Source organism: Caretta caretta, chromosome 3 (genome assembly GCF_965140235.1).
Source record: "Caretta caretta isolate rCarCar2 chromosome 3, rCarCar1.hap1, whole genome shotgun sequence".
Taxonomy (NCBI): Eukaryota; Metazoa; Chordata; order Testudines; family Cheloniidae; genus Caretta; species Caretta caretta.
Window position 1 is genome coordinate 190,967,608 of NC_134208.1, and position 19,366 is coordinate 190,986,973.

The following is a 19,366-nucleotide window of genomic DNA, read 5'->3' on the forward strand; positions in this document are numbered from 1 at the left end:
ATAGGTTTCGTTATTGGATCTGCACTTTGAAGGAGAGCTGGATAAGTGATTTCAGAGGTAGACTTTTTTTTCACAACACTGTTCCCCTGCTCAGTTTGAGAATGACATCCTGTGGTCAGATTGGCATATGCTGCCTTGGGCATCCTGCCTGACTCCTAGTTTCCCTAACCATTCTCAAAAGCCAGGATTCCCAGTTCCAGATTAAGGGAAATCTAGCTCTACAGACCAGAGACAATCGGATCCTCAACATTTGGAACACTTTCCCTCTTTAGTGTCTGGTATACTTTCTGAAGAAAAGGAGGATCCACCTCTTCAAGTGAAAAGCAAAAAGAACAAGAGTTAGAGAGTGATTCTCTTCCTGATGAGAATGTGAGTGTTGCTTCTGCATCATCCCCTTCTGAGGACTCTATCCAGTTTCATGAATTGGTGAACAGGAAGGTGCTAGTTTTGAAGTTCTTCCAATGGTTGCAGACATGTCCTCCACTCAGGTGTGCACTCCTAGTGCACCAAAGCTGGAGAACGTACATCCTCTGGCCCCTTGTAGCCCCTCCTCATGCTATTTAAGGTCAGCACTGCCCCATCCCCCTCAGTTCCTTCTCACCACTTGCAGCTGGATTGGGTGCATTCTGTGTGGTATCTTCCCTCACACTTCACTGTTTGTGCTTTGCTGTGAGCTTGTGTATATAGTTTTAGAAGTATCCTTAGTATTTAGTTAGCTTAGGATTTAGCCTGGTGTGATGCCCTCACCAGGTTTTAAACACTGCCGGTTGTGTGGGGTGGCCACACTGTTTTTACTCTGCCTTGGAGAAGGGCACATTTAAAGGAAAGTGTTCCATCTGTAAGTCATTCAAAAAAGAATGCTGGTGACTAGAGACTTTGTGCTTGAAGCAGCACCTTATGGAGCAGGCCATGAGTCTTGCTTTGGTAACTGGAGACCTCTGCCAATTGTCCAATCCCGCAGAGCACTTCAGAGCTGGTAGGGGCTGTTCCACAGCCAGATTCAGACTCTGAGGGAAAATGAGTCTCAAAATGGATGAGAACCTTTGCAAAGTTAGGAGAGATTCCTCCTCCTCCTTCCCTAAGAGGAGTGCAGACTGACAGATTCCTCTGGTACACAGGATGGAGGGAGGCTGTCTATCTACTCTCCGGTACTGAGATGAGAACAATTTGACAGTACTGTCAAGTCTGGTACCAATGACGTTGGTGTTGACACCAATTTGTTTCTGGTCTGTTGACATATCAGGCACAATCTGTCTTGCTTTGCCTTTCTGCCCCAGACATTCTATTTAATTCAGTAGCACTCAACTGTGGTGGCCTCTTCTGTGTTATCAATACCTCCTAGACTGGTTAGAGAATATTCACTGTTGTCTTCTGCACTGCTTAAAAATCAGGATGCAGAACTAAATTTGGCCCCTTTATTGGTACTGAGGAGTCATCAGTCGAGCTACAATCTTCAGTAATGACCGTTTCAGAGCAGACCACATCTGCAGGACTGGTACTGGGTTTGACTTCATTACTGATGTCCATTCCGGTGTCATGTGAGTGCAATGCCCCTACCACTACTCAAGGCACCAGCTGCTTTGCTATCATCAGCATTGATGCAGCCTGCATGTTGGGCTTCAGGTGAGGCTGGATGTTTGCTTGCTCTACCTGAGTGGTTCCTCCATTGCCACTGCTTGGAAGTTTCTTCAAGAGAGAATTTGGGAACATCTTCTGCCTCTGTCACCTTCAAAGTGCTATTCTCATTCTTTGAGACCTCCTGGGGATCACGAGCAGTATAGAGATTGGCACTGCTCCCACAGTAGGGTTAAGGGTATTAGTCCAGTTCCCACTGGCCACCAATGCCATATCCTTATCCTCAATGGCCTCCTTGGGATGTTCCTCAATCTGTGAGGTCCCAATGCACAGGTCAGTCCAGAGCAAGGTCACTGACCTTTGTTCATCCTCACTCTGAGCTAGTTCAGTCTCAACCATTGTTACAGAGGCAGGTGTTGCCACAGGAGATTTCATTGGTTCCACTTCATTTTTCCACTGGATGATTCTACGGTGCCAGCTTCCTCTTGTCCTGTACCTGAGGATTTTAAGTCATATCAAGGTCTCCTGAGGTGAATGGCTACAGGCTTGGGCATTCAGACAATTTGTTCAGGACAGTACTAATAAGTTGGTATATTTTCTCCAATCATTGGTTCCCAGGAGAATAGCTCTCCCTATAAATGAAGCACTTTTTGGAGCTGCAAAAATGTACCCTACGTTCCTTACTGCTCACAGTGAAGCATACTGAAAAGAGGTATTGTGCCCTTATGCAGGGTTTTCAGTGCTTCTGCTCTCATCCAGCCTCTAACTCACTTGTCATAACAGCAGCAAGTGAGAGGTTGCATCAGGGGAGATATAAACGGTTAGATTTAATGGGAAGAAAAAACTTACTTGACCTCCTCTTTACAAATTCGCATTGCTAATCAGCAGGTACTGTTAACCTCCTAATTTACAAAATATGTCCAAATTTACATATAAATTGCTAGAATCCTCCTGGGAAGAGTTTAAGGCATTCATTGTGGAAGGTCGTCTGGTGGCCAAGAAGTCACTGCAATCCACACAGGACATGGAGCACACTTTTTCCCCAGCATTATTGTCTCTACTGTATCAGTGAGAAGAGCCTCATGGTTACAGAATTCTGGCATAGCTTCTGAGGTCCAACAAAGCATAGAGGACTTACCTTTTGATGGTTGCTAAGTCCCAGAAGAAGTCATTTCCTGGTCCCAGTAATAACCAGCCAGCTCCTCACCTATCAAGAGCAACACTCCAGTTATCATCTTCTCAACCATATCACCTCCATTTGCAGGCAAGCTATTTCGCTTTTACGGGGCTTGGGGAAACAGTAACTAGGGACAAATTATCCCAAGTACTGTGGGATAAGGTTATGCCATCCTGTTCCTGTCCATTTCCCCCTTCTTACCCCCTACCCCATCCCTTTTCAGGGATCCCTCTCAAGTCACTGCTCCTACAGCAGGTCCAGGCTCTGTGTGCTTTGGGAGATGTAGAAGAGTTTTCCCTTCAGCATTAGGGGGAAAGGGGTTTTACTCATGGTATTTCCTGATCCCCAAGTCCAAGGGAGAGTTGAGAGCTGTGTTTGAACAAGTACAACAAACGCATAAGAAGCATCATTGTCACCCTAGTGATGATTCTCACCAAGTTGGATGAATATGACTAGTGTGCTGATCTTCAAAAAGCCTACCTCCATGTGACAATTCTCCCAAGCCATATGAAATTTGAGATTTGTAGTAGTAGGTCAACATCAGGACATAGTGCTCCTCTTTGGCCTATTCTCAGCTCCACATGTATTTACTAAATAGTAAATGTAAATAGTAAATGTAGTAGCAGCATATCTCAGAAAAAGAGGCATTAATGTTTTTCCTTACCTGGATGATAGGTTAATGAAGGGAAAGTCCAGAAACCAAGTCCTACATCATGTCCATTTCATGCTATGTCTCTTTGATCATCTGGGTCTGATTTGAACAAAGAAAAGTCAGCATTAAACACACCCAATTGAGTTCATTGGGGTCCTATTGGACTTTGAGTTAAAGGGATTTTATGCTGAATGAGAAATTTCAAGCAATTTGTTGCCTGTCTGTCCCTCTGATCTCATCCTTCAACTATAGTCTGTATGCCTGAAGTTGCTTGGTCATATGTCCACTTGCATGTACATTGTCCAGTATGTGAGATTGTGTCTTCATCCTCTTCAAGGCTGGTTGAAGTTGACTTATCTCCTGAATTTTCAATCACTGGACAGCCTAGTAAAAGTACTACCAGCCCTCCTGGTGTTTGTAGAGTAGTGAACACATCAGATCAATGAATGCACCAAGCAGGACCATAATTATAGAAACCTTGGAGAGCACATTTAGGGACATTGAAAGTTCAAGGTTTGTGGACAGAACAGAAAGATTCTCTTCATATCAATGTCCTGGAACTTTGAGCCATTTACAACACATGCTGGACCTTTTGGGCTCAGATCAAGGGCACAGTGGTTCATATACTCTCAGACAATACCACCACAATCTCTTTATGAAAGAAGCAGAGAGGAGCCTGCTTCAACCAGTTCTGTCATGGAGCAATGAAGTTTTGGCACTTTTGCATCAAGGAAGCCATCATTCCCACAGCTGCACTCTAGCTGGGTGCTCAGAATCAGTGGCTGATAATCTTAGCAGGCATTTATCCCAGAATCACAAGCAGTCCATCACCAGGGTTCTGAGGTCCATCTTCAAAGAATGGAGTAGTCTGAAGATTTACCTGTTTAGACCAAAAGGCAGCAAACAGCTGTCAGTTTGTTCTCGAGCAGATCTCAGTCCAGGCTCTTTAACTGATGCCTTCCATCTGAACTGGGGATTAGCAATGATGTATGCCTTCCCCAAGCCAATCCCACTCATTCCTCAAGTTATTCTCAAACTGAAATTAGATTATGCCAAACTGATACTTGTTGCATCACTGTGGTAAAGGCAGTGTTGGTTCTCTAACTACCTCAATCTATCTGACCTTCCAGATATCTTCTGCTGTATCCCAACCTACTGATTCAACACCATGGTCAAATTTGGGATCCAGCACTGGGCAATCTGCACCTCAGTGTGGATGCTGCATGGGTAGGTGAAGAGGAAGGATGCTGTTCAGAAGCAGTCCAGTGACTTTTACTTAATAATAGAAAACATTCCACTGTGTTTATTGATTTGGCCAAGAGGAAACATTTTTTTGGTTTGGTCACTAGCTCAGAGAATTCAGATGAGTCTAGCCCACATTCAGGACACTTGGGATTACCGGATTACACCTTCAGTCCTCAGGTTTCTGTTTGCTGGTAAGTAGACAGTCAATCTCTGCATTCCATCCTCTGATTCAGTGGAAGTAAATTTTTGCTAGCTCCGTGGTAGTTCTTTCCACCTCTGAAGAAAACTTCCATTGTGGGATCTTAACAGTGTACTGGCTGTCCTCCTGGAACCTCTGTTTGAGCCCCTAGCAATTTGTTCTCTATCCCTCCTTTATTAAAAATAGTTGTTTTTACTGCCATAACATCTGCAAGGAGAGTAAGCAAATGGAAGGACCTCCATATATGCAGTATTTCAAAGATAAAGTGACCCTAAGGCCACACTCAAAAAAAAAAAAAAAAAAAAAAAAAAAAAAAAAAAATTCTGAAGTGGTTTCACAGTTAGCTATTAACAGAGCAATTTTCTTATTAGTATTCTTTCCTAAGCTATGTTCAAGTCTAGATGAACAGCGGCTTCATATGTTGCATGTGAGACAATGCTTTGCATTCTATGTAGAGAAGGCTAGACCATCTCATTGATTGCATTGATTCTTTGTCTCCTATGCAGGATGGATGAAGTGTCAGGCAGTCTTCAGACCATTTCCAGGTGACTAACTTCCTGCTTTACCATGGCATATGGAGTGACTCAGACTACAACAATCACATAGTCTGCAGAAAAGAGTGAGGGGGGATTTGATAGCACCCTTCAACTACCTGAAGGGGGGCTCTAAAGAGGATGGAGCTCGGCTGTTCTCCGTGGTGGCAGATGACAGAACAAGGAGCAATGGTCTCAAGTTGCAGTGGGGGAGATTTAGGCTGGATATTAGGAAACTCTTTTCTACTAGGAGGGTGGTGAAGCACTGGAATGGGTTACCTAGGGAGATGGTGGAATCTCCATCCTGAGAGGTTTTTAAGGTCCGGCTTGACAAAGCCCTGGCTGGGGTGATTTAGTTGGGGTTGGTCCTGCTTTGAGCAGGGGGTTGGACTAGATGACCTCCTGAGGTCTCTTCCAACCCTAATCTATGATTCCTCAGCAATGTTTTGATATTGGATATTTGCAAGGCCACTACATGGCCTTCAGTGCATATTTTTACCAAGTACTATGCTGTTACAACTGCATCTAGATCACATGAAACTTTGGGAAGTATGGGAAAGTTCTGCAGTTGTTCTTTAAGTAGACTGAGCCCCAAGTCCTTCTTGACTTGTGAGTCAAGTGAGTGGAATAAAAAATCTGCAACCACTCAAAGAAAAAACTGTTACCTACTTGTACTTTAACTGGTATGTGGGTGTAGATGTCTAGTCCACGACCCACTCTGTCTCAGTTTGATGTTCGGTGCGAAGGAACTAAGGAAGGTCAGGATGGTGCTGTACTTAAATAGCCAGTGGAGAGCTATGAGGGGCCAGAGCGCCACCCTGACAGGTAGTACTAAGCAAAGGTCACCAGCTTCAGTGTGCTGGGCCCACTGACACACCTGAGTGGAATACGTATCTGCACTCACATTTTGAAGACCAACAGAGAACCATTTTTACCTTCAGTGGCTTTCGAAGAGGTCACCCACCCAGTTTTTGACATTTTAGATACCACTTCAGGAAATCCAGTACCTTTACCAATACTAGATGGACTTTGGGAACCAGATAAACCAATATGGTCAAACCCTTCTTCCTATCAGCCAGTTTCAAAGAAAGCTGACAAGTCATATCAGATTCCTTAGGAAAGATCCTTCTGTTTTCCTCTACACCTTCCTCTTAACTGACTGACTTGTTGCATCAGCTATGGTCAAATGATCCAAAACTGATCATTTTCCCCTCTTTGATAAGGAGTAAGAGTTAATTCTCTAGGAAGAAAATTGAACATGAGTGGCCAATTACTAAGCAGTCATGTCAAGGTGCCAATTCCATTTTTGGGGACACTATCTCCCTTTTCACTAAAAATTTTCCAGAGATCAACAAAACTAGCTAATGCCCTCCTAAAAAGTCAAAACATCATAAAGCATGCACTTAAAGAATCATCTGAGGTATCGGACACTGCATCCGGATCAGTTTCTTCATTCACTGATCTCTGCAGATGTGTGACTAAGATCTTCCTCTCTGCCTCCGGACACAGCCTAGAACAGAGGATCTTCCTTTTAAGGGTGACTATTTATGTAGTCAAAACTGATGAAGTTATAGAAAAGACAAAAGAAACTGTTTTCTGCAAGATCACTGGGACGGTTTCAATCCTTTAGTCACCTGGTCCCATGTTTAGATATCGTAAGCATTACTACCCACCTTCATCTTACTACACTCAAACAGTATCAGCATCAACAACAGTCCTCCTTTGTCTTAGCAGAGGAAGAGAGCCTTTAAACATCAGAGGAGGATGAAGAATTCTTCTGCAGCCTAACATAAGGCAACAAAGACGTAGCCGGTTCGACATGAGGTTTGAGATCTGTGAACCAAGCCTGGATCATTCTATCCTTGTCTCAGAATTCCATGAGTCGTAAAAATATCACTTCAAACAGACGAATGTTAGACATAATAAAGGAAGGCTTATACTATCCAATTTGAATACCTTCCTCCTCAAAACCCCCCCACTCCTCCCTTTCTAGGGGGTCTATCTCACAAGAGGGTACTAAGAACACAAATATAAACTCTGTTACAAGCAGGAGCAATAGAGGGGGTCCTAGAAAAGTTCTGGAACCAAGGGGTTTATTTACAATTTTTTCTGATTCCAAAGAAAAAGGGATTCCCAGACCAATCCTAGAGCTGGACAGTATGTTCGAAGTAATCACCATTCCCCAAAAAAGCCACTAGCCTCTCTAATGTGGTGGTTGAGCCTAGAGAATGCTCTTGGAGTATCATTCTACCTCCCCCACATTCCTGCAATAGCTACATCAAATGTATCCAAGAAGGGATGAGGAAGGGGTATCTCAATCTATTCAAGGTCTCTGGACTCCTTGAGTCACACTTGCACATGAATGTTAGAACTGAAGGCCATCCTTCTGGCTGTCAAGTCATTCCTTCTACAGGTACAGGACAGGGTGGTTCAAGTCACCACAAATATGTCAGCAATGTATTATGTGAACCAACAGGGAGGGGCATGTTCATCTCAGCTTTGCAAGGAGGCAAGAAAGCTACGGAACTGGTGTATTCTACACAGTCTCTGATTGCCCTGCACGTAGTGGGAACTCACAAGCAGCTCACGGGCAAGCTGAACAGAGATTAGACTAAGATGCTTGAGTGCTTAGTAAAGGACTCAGTAGTTCAGGACACTTTCAGCCTTTGCAACTTTCTGGACATGGATATTTTTGCACCAGGTTAAATACAAAATTCCTTTGTTTTTGTTCAAGAGAAGGCTTGCATATTCGTGACAGATGCCTTTTTTCTCTGCTGGGGGACCAGTTAACTTTCCTCCTTTCACACTGTTAAAGGTAGTGAAAAAGATCTATCAAACTTAGCCAAAATTATGCAAGTTGCTCTGGCATGGCTGAGACCGCAATGGTAGATGCACCTAATTCTTCTTTCCAAGGGGAAATGCAAACTTCTACCAGTAACACCAGCCCTATTGTCCCAGCAGGGAGGGAGAGTTCTTTATCTAGCTCTCCAATTGTTACATCGAACTGCTTTGGGCAATAGGACTTTAACAGATCTAGAAAGATCTTGCTCTGTAGAAGTGCAGCATGTCCTAATTCTAGGAAACAGTCAATTAGAAAATGTTCTGATTTTAAATGGAAGATATGTCTGATAAGGCTATTGATCCAGTATCTGCTCCAATTCAATGTATTTTAGAATATCTAGTACACCTAAAATGTGAGTTTGTCTATTTCTTTGCTTAAGGTCCATCTAGTGGAAATAGCCACCTTTCATAATTCTATTGATGGTGTAATCCATATTTTCACTTGACTGTTTTTAAAAACAGTTTTAGAGGTTTTTTGCTCTTCTATCCATTATTAAGAAATCCAGTTCCTCCATGGTTATCTAAATTTGGCATTAATACATTTTATGACTATATACATTTAGACATCTCTCAAATTGTTCATTGTTTCATCTCTCCATTAAAAAAAGCCTTTATAATAGCAATCTCTTCAGCTAGAAGAATGAGGGCTTTTCTACACTAGCGAGTTTTGTCAATGAAGCTAATGTCGACAAGGAAAAATTGACAAAATAAAGTTGCCAAAGTGTCTACATTTGCTCCCTCTGTCGACAGATCATGTCCACATTTGGGGCACCTTTGTCGACAGTGAGAGCAATGGCCTGTGGATGTGTATCCCACAATGCCTGGCAACACCACCTGGCAACACCATCTGTCGCTAGGTGTTGTGGGAATGCAGAAACGAAGCGCCGTGCATCCTGGGATGTGCAAAATATATGGTCATGCACCACTTTGTGTCCCACCCCTCCAATGGTTTCTGGTTTTCTTTCGCACTGTTTTTCCAACCGTCATTCTTTTGTAGTGCGTGCCAGCATCTGCAGTGAGAGAGGATGGATCCTGTACTTCTCTCCTATGCGCTGTTAGCTGTCGTGAGGACATCACGCATGGCAACACAGTTACTCGCAAAGTTAAGAGGATGAATTGCAGGCACCTGAGTGTGATAGGAATGGCAGCAACTTATCGGTGCTTTGTGCATTCACAGATCAGCTGCATATGGTAGAGCATCCCTTTTGGGCTAGGGAAACAAGCCCTGATTGGTGGGATCACATTGTCATGCAGGTGTGGGATGACTATCAGTGGGTATAGAACTTCATGGAGCTATTTGCTGAGCTGGCCCCCGACCTGTGGCACAAGGACACCAGATTGAGAGAAGCATGTTGCAGTCGCACTGTGGAAGCTGGCGAATCCAGACTGCTACCGGTCAGTCGCAAATCAGTTTGGAGTGGGGAAAGTCCACTGTTAGGGCTGTATTACTCCAAGTGTGAAGGGCAATAAATCGCATCCTGCTGCATAGGACCATGGCTCTGGGAATGTGCATGACATAGTGAATGGCTTTGCAGAGATGGGTTTCCCTAACTGTGGCGGGGTGATTGGTGCACACATTCCAATTTTAGTGCCAGACCACCTTGCCTCTGAATACATCAATCAGAAGGGATACTTCTCCATGGTGTTGCAGGTGCATGTGGATGACCAGGGGCGTTTCATGGACATCAGTGCAGGCTGGTCTGGAAAGGTGCATGACGTACGTACCTTCAGGAACAGTGGCCTGTACAGAAAGCTGCAGGCAAGGACTTTCTTTCCAGACCACAAGTTCACAGTGGGGGATGTGGAAATGCCCATAGTAATCCTGGTAGACCCCTCTTACCCCTTACAGCCCTGGCCCATGAAACCTTACACAGGGCACCTGGACATCAGCAAGGAGCATTTTAACAGGCTGAGCAGGTGCCGCATGGTAGTCGAATGTGCCTTTGGCCGTTTGAAAGCTCACTGGAGGTGTTTAAATGGCAGGCTAGACCCCCCCCCAGTAACACGTCTGCTTTGGAGTTGCTTTCCTGTTGCATCCATGTACAATTTTGGGGCCCAAGATCCATGCAACAAAATGCTTTAGAAGCCTGTACCCGAGAGTGAATTGACTGCTATACGCTTTTATACAGAATAAAAATGCTGTACCATTAAATACCTTACCCTTTATTTGTTGTTAAAAAGGGTAAAGCCTCACAACTGTTTGTGGCTCCAGCTATCCTTGTGCAAGCTATCAGAGGGGCTGGAGTGATAGGGAAACTCAGGAGTGCTGTGGAGTGAACAGGAATGTGTGGGCATTGGGGGGGGAGGGGGAGGTTGGCAAAGAATTGTGCGTCTGCTGCAGAGGTGCTTGAACTCGGATCTGCTCAGTCTGCAGCTGTATCAAGGACTTGAGCATCTTTGTCTGATCCTCCATCACTTTTATCATCCGCTCTGTCGCTTGCCTAGCAAAAGCAGCAGTCTCTTTTCTGTCCTGCCTTTCGGCTTCCCAGCACTCTTTCCGTGCCCCGGTCTGTCGCTCATCGCGCTGCAGCACCTCGCAGAACATCTCTCCTTTGCTGCGCCAAGGATTCTTTCTTATCTGCCGCAGCCAGTCCGTGGGGGTGCGTGATGTGGTCTTCAAAGTCTGTGCTGAACAGAAGAGGGATTGTTTTATTCCAGCAAATGACTGAAACGTTTTAGTAAAACGGACCTTCTGCCAAGAAAGTGATTTCTATGAGCAAGCACACAGCTCTACGAGCACCCCAATCATGGTGAGTTTCAGGAGTGGAAAGGCAGTTGTGCGTACGGACAAAAAGATTATGGTTTGCAGGGCAGTTTTGAAGGGAACTCATTCTAAAATTATCCCACAATTTTTCACAGGTAGCCAACCTGCTGGCTGACATCTCGCTGATGAGGGTGACTAGGGAAACCAGTGCTCAGCTTCTGAATGCTTGTGGCTTTCACCCCAGTCTATAGGCAGCTCAGCTATGTGCCACTTTGCTAAATGGCAAGATACAGTTACCTACAATGGGGGGACCTAACAAGGCTGCAATCCCTTGGAATCTGCAGCAGAGGATTAACAAGTACCTCTTGGAAACTTTCTAGAGCTTCTCTCAGGAGGATTCCCTGCAGGTCTCGATGTCCATCGACACCCTGCTTGGCGATGCAGATTAGCTACACACTACTTGCCTCCCACTTTTCAATTCCCTACACAAGCCATAGCAACTTACCCAGAGTCTCATCTGCTTCCTGCTCCACATTGAGCACTTCTAGAGTGGAAAGCTCCTGGCTGCATGCCCCACCAGGCGACCCTGCTGGGAGCACCTCAGCCTCTTCTAGCTTGACTTCTTCATCCACAATTACAGCCTCAGGGTTACCCCCTCTTTCTGCTGCCTGCAAAGTATCCACGGGGCTATCGGTGATGGAGGTGGGGTCACCACCGAGGATAGCATTCAGCTCCTTATAGAAGCGGCAGGTCTTGGCGCACCACCAGAGCGATGGTTCACTTCCCTCACCTTATGGTACGCCTGCCTCAGCTCCTTTATCTTCGCTCTGCACTGCTGCATGTCCTGATCGTAGCCCTTATCGCACAAGCCTCGAGAAATTTGCCCATATGTGTCCTGATTCCTACGGGTCACTCACAGCTGAGACTGAACAGACTCCTCTCCCCATATACTGATCAGATCCAACAACTCAGTGCTGGTCCAAGCGGGAGCACATTTGGGGCGATAGCCAGCCATGCTCACCTGGGAAGCCAGCAAGCAGGAAATGAGATTTAAAAGTCCTGGTGCTTGCAAGGGGAAGGGGCGCGTTGGCTGCAGGGCAGCAGAGTTCAAACTGCTGACCAGAGTGGCAGCAGCATGGGAATTTTGGGATAGTTTCCTGGAGGCCAATAAAATTGGAGGTAAAACCTGTGGTGTCTAGACTGGCTGGCTGTCGACAATAAAGGGAGGGGGGAAAGACAAAAGTCTCTCGCAGGGGATAGAAGTTTTTTGTTGCCAAAACTGGGGGAGGGGGGTTCTGAAAAAGGTGACCTTGCAGTGTGTACGCTATTGCTGTTTTGTCGCCAAAACCCCAGTTTTTGGCAACAAACTTGCAAGTGTAGACAAGCCCCCAGTTAACTGTAGGCCTTGATGGCTGGCCCTCCTCTTACAATTTTCTGTAAAGACAAGGAGGCACTTAAGCCTCACCCCAGATTTCTCTCTAAACTAATTGATTGGTTAACATGAAAATCAATTTCTCTTTCTCTCCCTCCCCAACCTCATGTTGATAAGTGAATCTGGATTGCATTATTTAGATTTTAAAAGCTCCTTATTTTACTGTCTGACTGCGGAGTTTAGGATTTTCTCCAAAACTGTTCACTTGCTGTGCTGAAAATTGCAAACACCATGCTTTTTCTGTGCCAACATTGTCTAGATTGGTTATTAAAATTGAGTATTAAAATTATAAGATATCTTCTCTCTCCAGCACTGGGTCTCAGAACTATCTCTACTAATTGTATTTTAGATATGATGCCCTTATTGAGATATGTAAAGCTGCCACTTTGGGGTTCAGTTCATACTTTCACGAAATTTTATGCTTTTAGATTTATCTGGTAGATCTGATGCTCAGTTTGGCAGGGCGATGTTTCAATCTCTATTTAATTAGGACCTTGTGTCCCTCCATCCTTTGCTGAATATTGCTTGTCAAACTACCCCAAGAGTGAGGCTATGCAGAGGACCTTCAAAGAAGGAATGAAGGTAACCGGAGTTCTTCCAGATGGACGCTGCATTTTCATGCTGTCCACACACCACCTCCTCTTCCGTAGAGTCCTAAGTAATACCACTGTACTTGGCACTAGCTGTGGGGGGGAACTGAGCAAGTGCTCACACCATGCTCCTTTTTATGGCCACGCCCTTACAACATGCTTGAACACTGAGGGGACTAGGAGGAGGGGCTTGTGGGCACTCACTGGCCGTATTACTAGAAAGTTCCATCAGATGGCACATCACGAAAGTGAATATGCATAGTGTCAGAGAAATTGGGTTACAAGTGAGTAACCTTCATGTATAACAACAACAAAAAGACACAAAGTAAGTGCCTTCAGAATAAATGTTATGGGAATTGAAATAAATTGCAATTTGGGGAGCAGTAAACTGGATGTTTGACAGATGACTCTACTGACCTGAACAGGCTTTATCTTGTCTGACTTCTAAAAGTAAACCATTGAATCTGGCTAATGTTTAAATGGATGACTGAGAACTGTTACTGTTCTAGACTTGTTGCTGCTTTGTGATAGTAATGGTTATTAATTATTTTGTCTTGCCTATGGACAATGTGAAGTGTTCTGAGATCCGCTTTTGGTCTTTGAATGAAAATTACGATCTCTAGCCCATGATCTTGGTTAGTCTGAAATAAGACAAGATTAGGATGGAAAAGTCCATGGGTAATCATGTGCACCAAACTGTTAACTTGAGAAACATCTTTGAGATGGGAAAGAATTGCAGTCTGCCTTGATAGGAGGGATCTCAGATAGTGCTGATCCAAAACTGGCAAAACTTTCAAAAATGTAATGAGAAAATTCTTAGTAGGCCTCTGTCAAAATGTTGACCAGCTCTAGTCTCTGAGCAGGACTTGGATGGCACTGAAATCCTGTGAAGTCGGGGAGATGAGTTGTTGAATCTGGCTACAAATGCTTTCCTTCCCTGGCATAACTGGGGTCTGAGCAAGGCTGCCTGGAAAACACTAATGAAAATGCTCATTGACTAAAGCAGCTACAAATGTGCTGTCAAGACTTTCATTTGTGGATTTTGCTCAGTATCTTGTCTGTATTCATATGATGTGGTTCAGGCCCATCAGCCCCCAAGCCTAGAAAAGGAAGGCAAATTTTAAAGGCTCCCCTCTCCAGCCGCCAGAACAGTGCAAGAATCAGTGCAAAATGAGCATAGCCAAAGAGCCCTCTGGTTCTGCAAATTGGAAGTATGTGTATAGGACCTTCAGTATATCTTACCTTGAGAGACGGGGAAACTGGAATCGAATATCTTTTTTGACGCTTAAATGGGAATAAGTAGACGTAATATAATTAAGTATAATCTGTAAAGGTTGGGTTGTAATCAGTTTTGTTAAATGTTTTCTAGAGCTCTAAGTTTTTGGAAAGAACCATACTTGCACACTTTATTTTTAAAGGCTAACTTTAAAATGTGTATATTCTAGGACGTGGCATTTATTCCAATGTGTTGGGATTTCTTGGTGGTGTTTCCTGGGCGATGCTGGTAGCAAGAACATGTCAGCTCTATCCAAATGCATTGGCATCTACTCTAGTTCACAAATTCTTCCTAATTTTTTCAAAATGGTAAGTTTTTAAACACTTCTCATAGCCCCCCCCCCTCCAAAATTAGCTAAGCATTGTCTTGTCAAACTAGTTCTACACTTAACTAGACTTAAGCTAAATTGTCTTCATTTTGTGTAATTTTAAAGAAAAATTACTTTACATGGACAAAACTATACATGATAGTCATTCTTTGGTCTCTTGTACAGGGAATGGCCAAATCCTGTGTTGCTCAAACAACCTGAAGATAGCAATCTAAATTTGCCAGTCTGGGACCCTAGGGTATGTAGATTTCTTTTCTTTCTTAATTTATAATCACTTTAAACACACTAATGGAACCATTCTAATGCCATAGGTAAACCCATCTGACCGATATCATCTAATGCCCATAATCACGCCAGCCTATCCGCAGCAGAACTCTACGTATAATGTGTCTACTTCAACACGAGCAGTAATGGTAGAGGAGTTCAAGCAAGGTAATGCATTTCAAACCTCTCCATACTTTTTACATGATCTAAAAATGAGCCAAAATAAATAGATGCCAAGTAAAAATGTTCTTCCTTTAGAAGAAAACACATTTATATGCTGTGAGGACCAATCCGGCACTGGCAGGAGGATGGAACAGATGAACTACATCTCTTCTGTTTCTCATTTCTAGGAATCAGTTTGGACTAGCATGGTGATGCAGGGTCAACTTTCCAAAGTGTATTGAAATTACAGTAGTAGGTGACCCAGTTCTGTATAGTGGCAGGAATTCCCATTTGTTCTATCCTTTAGTTAACCGCGCAGGATGATGATTCCTAGCTTTCATATAGCTTTTTTCATACATAGATCTCAAAGGACTTGGTATCCAAGATCTGGGTAGAAATTTAATATGCTTACCTGGTCAGGTTAACTGTCTACAAAAATCAAACATAGCAATTTTTTTTTTAAAAAAACATAGGTCTTGCTGTCACAGATGAAATTCTCCAAGGAAAATCAGACTGGCCAAAACTCCTTGAACCCCCAATCTTTTTTCAGAAGTACAAGTATGTATGAATCCATTGTCTGTCTGTGAAATATTTTGAACTACAATGCAATTGGAATAAATTTTTTGCTCTCTGATTTTAAAAAAAGAAAAAAATTTCAGGTTAGTACAACTACCATAACTTGCTGTTTGCTTATAGGGACTTCATTTTCTCCCATCCCTATTCTACCTAGTGAATTAGAATGCAGTAAAAGTAAAATGCACACTACTCTTCAGTAAGAAAACCTGTAACTTTTATACTATGCAGAATTGTTTTCAGTACCTCTAAATGTGGCTTGAAAATAGCTTGAAGAAAAGGGAATTGGAAGAGCCTTATTTCCATTTAGGCTGAAATAGCTGAACCATTACCCCAAATTTATCCTAAACATATGAAGAAGCATACTTAGCTCACCCTAAAGAGCATAATTCCTAGTTTGTCTAGTCTTATGGTGGCATGCAGAGTACAGGCACTACACGTGTAGCTACATGTGGCAGTGAAGGGCTCCAGCAGCGGGGACACTATGCAGCTAAAAATAGTAGTGTAGATGTGGGAAACACTGCATGGGTGTGGGAGCCATGTAGGGTGTATACCCTGGGGCTTCAGGTGTGTAGAACACTTACTCTAATAAGCCATACCCACGCTAACAGGGCATGCGGTGTCTGTACATATGTACAGGTATGTATTTATGTCTTTACATATCTCCATAAGTGTGTAGATATACCCCTAGACACATTAGTGCCGATCCCAAAGGAAGAAAGCATTCTTGTTCTACGTAACTAGAGTTCTTTTAAGAGCCATCCTAGAAGAGTTAAAATATTCCATTGGTTTGGAGAGATTAAACTTTCAAACTGCGTTAGTGTTTTAGGATTGCTCCTTCGTTAAAATATAGTATAATGCTAGATGATGGGTGGTTAAGCAGTAAGATATAATAATACATTAATGAACTAATACAAGAGTAAATTGCATGTATATGTTTTTGGTTCAGTGGAATGTGATCTTTCTATCTGTTTTCAGTTACACAGCTACCCAGCGTAGATTTATTCTTCATAGTTCTGGGAAAGTATGATCCATGACTTCTTTCATGTCAAGAAGTCTTGGAATTGTTGCAGTGAGTTTTCTATTCTGAGTTTGGCAACTAAACTTTCTGATCCCAGAGACAGGCTAAATATTTTAATGTTTTCCAGGCATTATATTGTGTTGACTGCTAGTGCCTCTACTGAAGAGAATCATTTAGAATGGTAAGTCATTCTTAAATATGGGTTTATTCTTTCACTTGAAACATGGTTTAGAGTTGGATTTTCTTCATGTATTGGAGAAAATTGTGGAGCACTAAACTCTTCTTTGTTTAAAACTATTCAACTTGGAATTTACTGTAGTGTATTTGAACACAAAGGTGTAGGTGCTAAATGTTAAAAAGCTTTTGTCAAGGTTCCTTCCCCACTCTGAACTCTAGGGTACAGATGTGGGGACCTGCATGAAACCCCCCCAAGCTTATTTTTACCAGCTTAGGTTAAAACTTCCCCAAGGTACAAATTTTACCTTTTGCCCCTGGACTTTATTGCTGCCACCACCAAGCGTCTAATAAATATATAACAGGGAAAGAGCCTGCTTAGAAATGTCTTTCCTTCCCCCCCCCCCCCCAAATCCTCCCAAACCCTACACCCCCTTTCCTGGGGAAGGCTTGATAAAAATCCTCACCAATTTGCATAGGTGAACACAGGCCCAAACCCGTGGATCTTAAAAACAATGAAAAAGCAATCAGATTCTTAAGAAGAATTTTAATTGAAGAAAAAGTAAAAGAATCACCTCTGTAAAATCAGGGTGGTAAATACCTTACAGGGTAATCAGATTCAAAACATAGAGAATCCCTCTAGGCAAAACCTTTAAGTGACAAAAAGACACACACAGGAATATACATTCCATTTAGCACAACTTATTTTATCAGCCATTTAAACAAAACAGAATCTAATGCATATCTAACTAGATTGCTTATTAACCCTTTTACGGGAGTTCTGACCTGCATTCCTGCTCTGGTCCTGGAAAAAGCATCACACAGACAGAGAGAACCTTTGTTTTCCCCCCCCCCTCCAGCTTTGAAAGTATCTTGTCTCCTCATTGGTCATTTTGGTCAGGTGCCAGCAAGGTTATCCTAGCTTCTTAACCCTTTACAGGTGAAAGGGTTTTTCCTCTGGCCAGGAGGGATTTAAAGGTGGTTACCCTTCCCTTTATATTTATGACAGCTTTCTATAATTCTCTTGGAAAACTTAGATAAGTGTTAAACCTCCAACCTTCTGGGGTGGTTTCTCAAAACACCACAAGCAATGATAAGCACTTGTAAGATTAAACAATATCTGCAGTTTAAGTGCTGCCCGACTGTTTGGCAGTATGCAAGAGGAAGACATGCTATCAGCACCAGGTAACTTGCAATTAAAGCACACAGTTGAGAGCAATAATGCATCAAGTGACCAATTTAATCATAAAACTAACCATTTTTAATATAGGTGGTGGTAAATTTTGGCTGATCAGTATTGGTGGCCTGTGTAGAAGTTTGAGGGATTTGAAAGATGATAAAGGATTGGGACATAAGTGATATGTGAAAGCATACAAGGAAAAATGTTCTTGAGTGTTTTTCTGTTTTTGTTTTTTGGCCCTGGGTAAACCTTGCTCCTGTCTGAAAATCTTCATTGGTAATGGTGACTCTGAAGTAAGTGGGGGGTGTTTGGTGGTGGTGTCCTCTTATGTTATGCAGCTGTATAGTCACTACTATGAAATTGGCTCTTCAAATCATATCTTTCCAAATGCAAGATTTCTCCTAATTACTTTCTTCTGAATTGTAAGTGTATGCTGCGGTTTACAAGTAAGCTTCAGTTTCAAAAATAATGTTTCAGTAGTTATAGTATCAACATATTACATGATTTGTTCTTATAGGGACTTCTGTTTCAATAATCAACCATTTCTCTGAAATCTAGATGTGGGATCACACTTCTGAGGCTGAGAATTTAAACATCAACATGGTGATAAAGACTTTTTCCTATATTAGCCATAAGGCAACAGCTTTGCTTTTAGCACTGACTGGAAAGGAGCTTGATCTGAAGGCAGTCAGGATTCAAAAACAGTTGTATAGCAATAAGCTTTTAATAGGCTGCAGAACACTAGCAGCTTTAAACTAATCTGCAGAACTCCTTGTGAGAGCACTATATCAGAATAGCAATTCAAGAAAAAAGTGGTTGGCACCATTTGCTATATTCTAACCTATTTCTATTTGTTCTAATGAAGTGTGGTTATGAACGTTTATTTACCTTATGTGTAGCAACACCAGGTAATAGGGTACATATTTCAGAATATCCTCTTTGTTCTGTAACTAACAACCCAAATGTGCTCATTTCAATCAAACAATATCATATTAAATATCAAACATTTTTAAGGCCAAAACTATGTATTATGTCACAATAGCCTGTTAAGCATTAATTTTTGTTTGTTTCTGAAATGAAGTGCTTAACTGTGTTAAGGCTGCATGTACCAGTTAATGGGGGCACCCTGCTAGAAACTCCATAGTTAGGGTTCTGTTTTAAAATGGAGCATAAATCTCTGCTGCTGCTCTAAAAAGTGGCTTTTTGATGCAACTGCTTTTTAGGCCCTTCGATTTTTCTGTGCAGCCTTGGCTTTTTCTCATTTTAATAGGAAGGATATGAAATTTGGGTCTTGTTTTCCTTGGCAGTCTGATCATCCACTAAAAAAGAACAGGAGCTTTCTCTTTATAAAATGTATGTATGTTCGCATGCACACACAGCGAAACAGTACAGTACGTAGCACCATTCATTCATTCACTCACAGATGCTGCTCCCCCAACC

The 19,366-nt window shown here is 42.7% G+C and overlaps 1 protein-coding gene and 1 long non-coding RNA gene across 2 annotated transcripts in view; both read left to right on the forward strand.

Moving 5' to 3' along the window:
• The window catches only part of LOC125633481 (uncharacterized), a 266,677-nt gene that overhangs the window by 47,506 nt on the left and 199,805 nt on the right, over positions 1-19,366 (forward strand). The gene's annotated exons all lie outside the window — the stretch shown is intronic.
• PAPOLG (poly(A) polymerase gamma) overlaps positions 1-19,366 on the forward strand; it is a 65,032-nt gene that overhangs the window by 21,882 nt on the left and 23,784 nt on the right. The window contains exons 9-13 of the mRNA XM_048842797.2: positions 14,394-14,532; positions 14,718-14,790; positions 14,864-14,984; positions 15,452-15,536; positions 16,700-16,753. Of these exons, the coding sequence (XP_048698754.1) occupies positions 14,394-14,532; positions 14,718-14,790; positions 14,864-14,984; positions 15,452-15,536; positions 16,700-16,753 (472 nt within the window). The remainder of the gene's footprint in view (positions 1-14,393; positions 14,533-14,717; positions 14,791-14,863; positions 14,985-15,451; positions 15,537-16,699; positions 16,754-19,366) is intronic.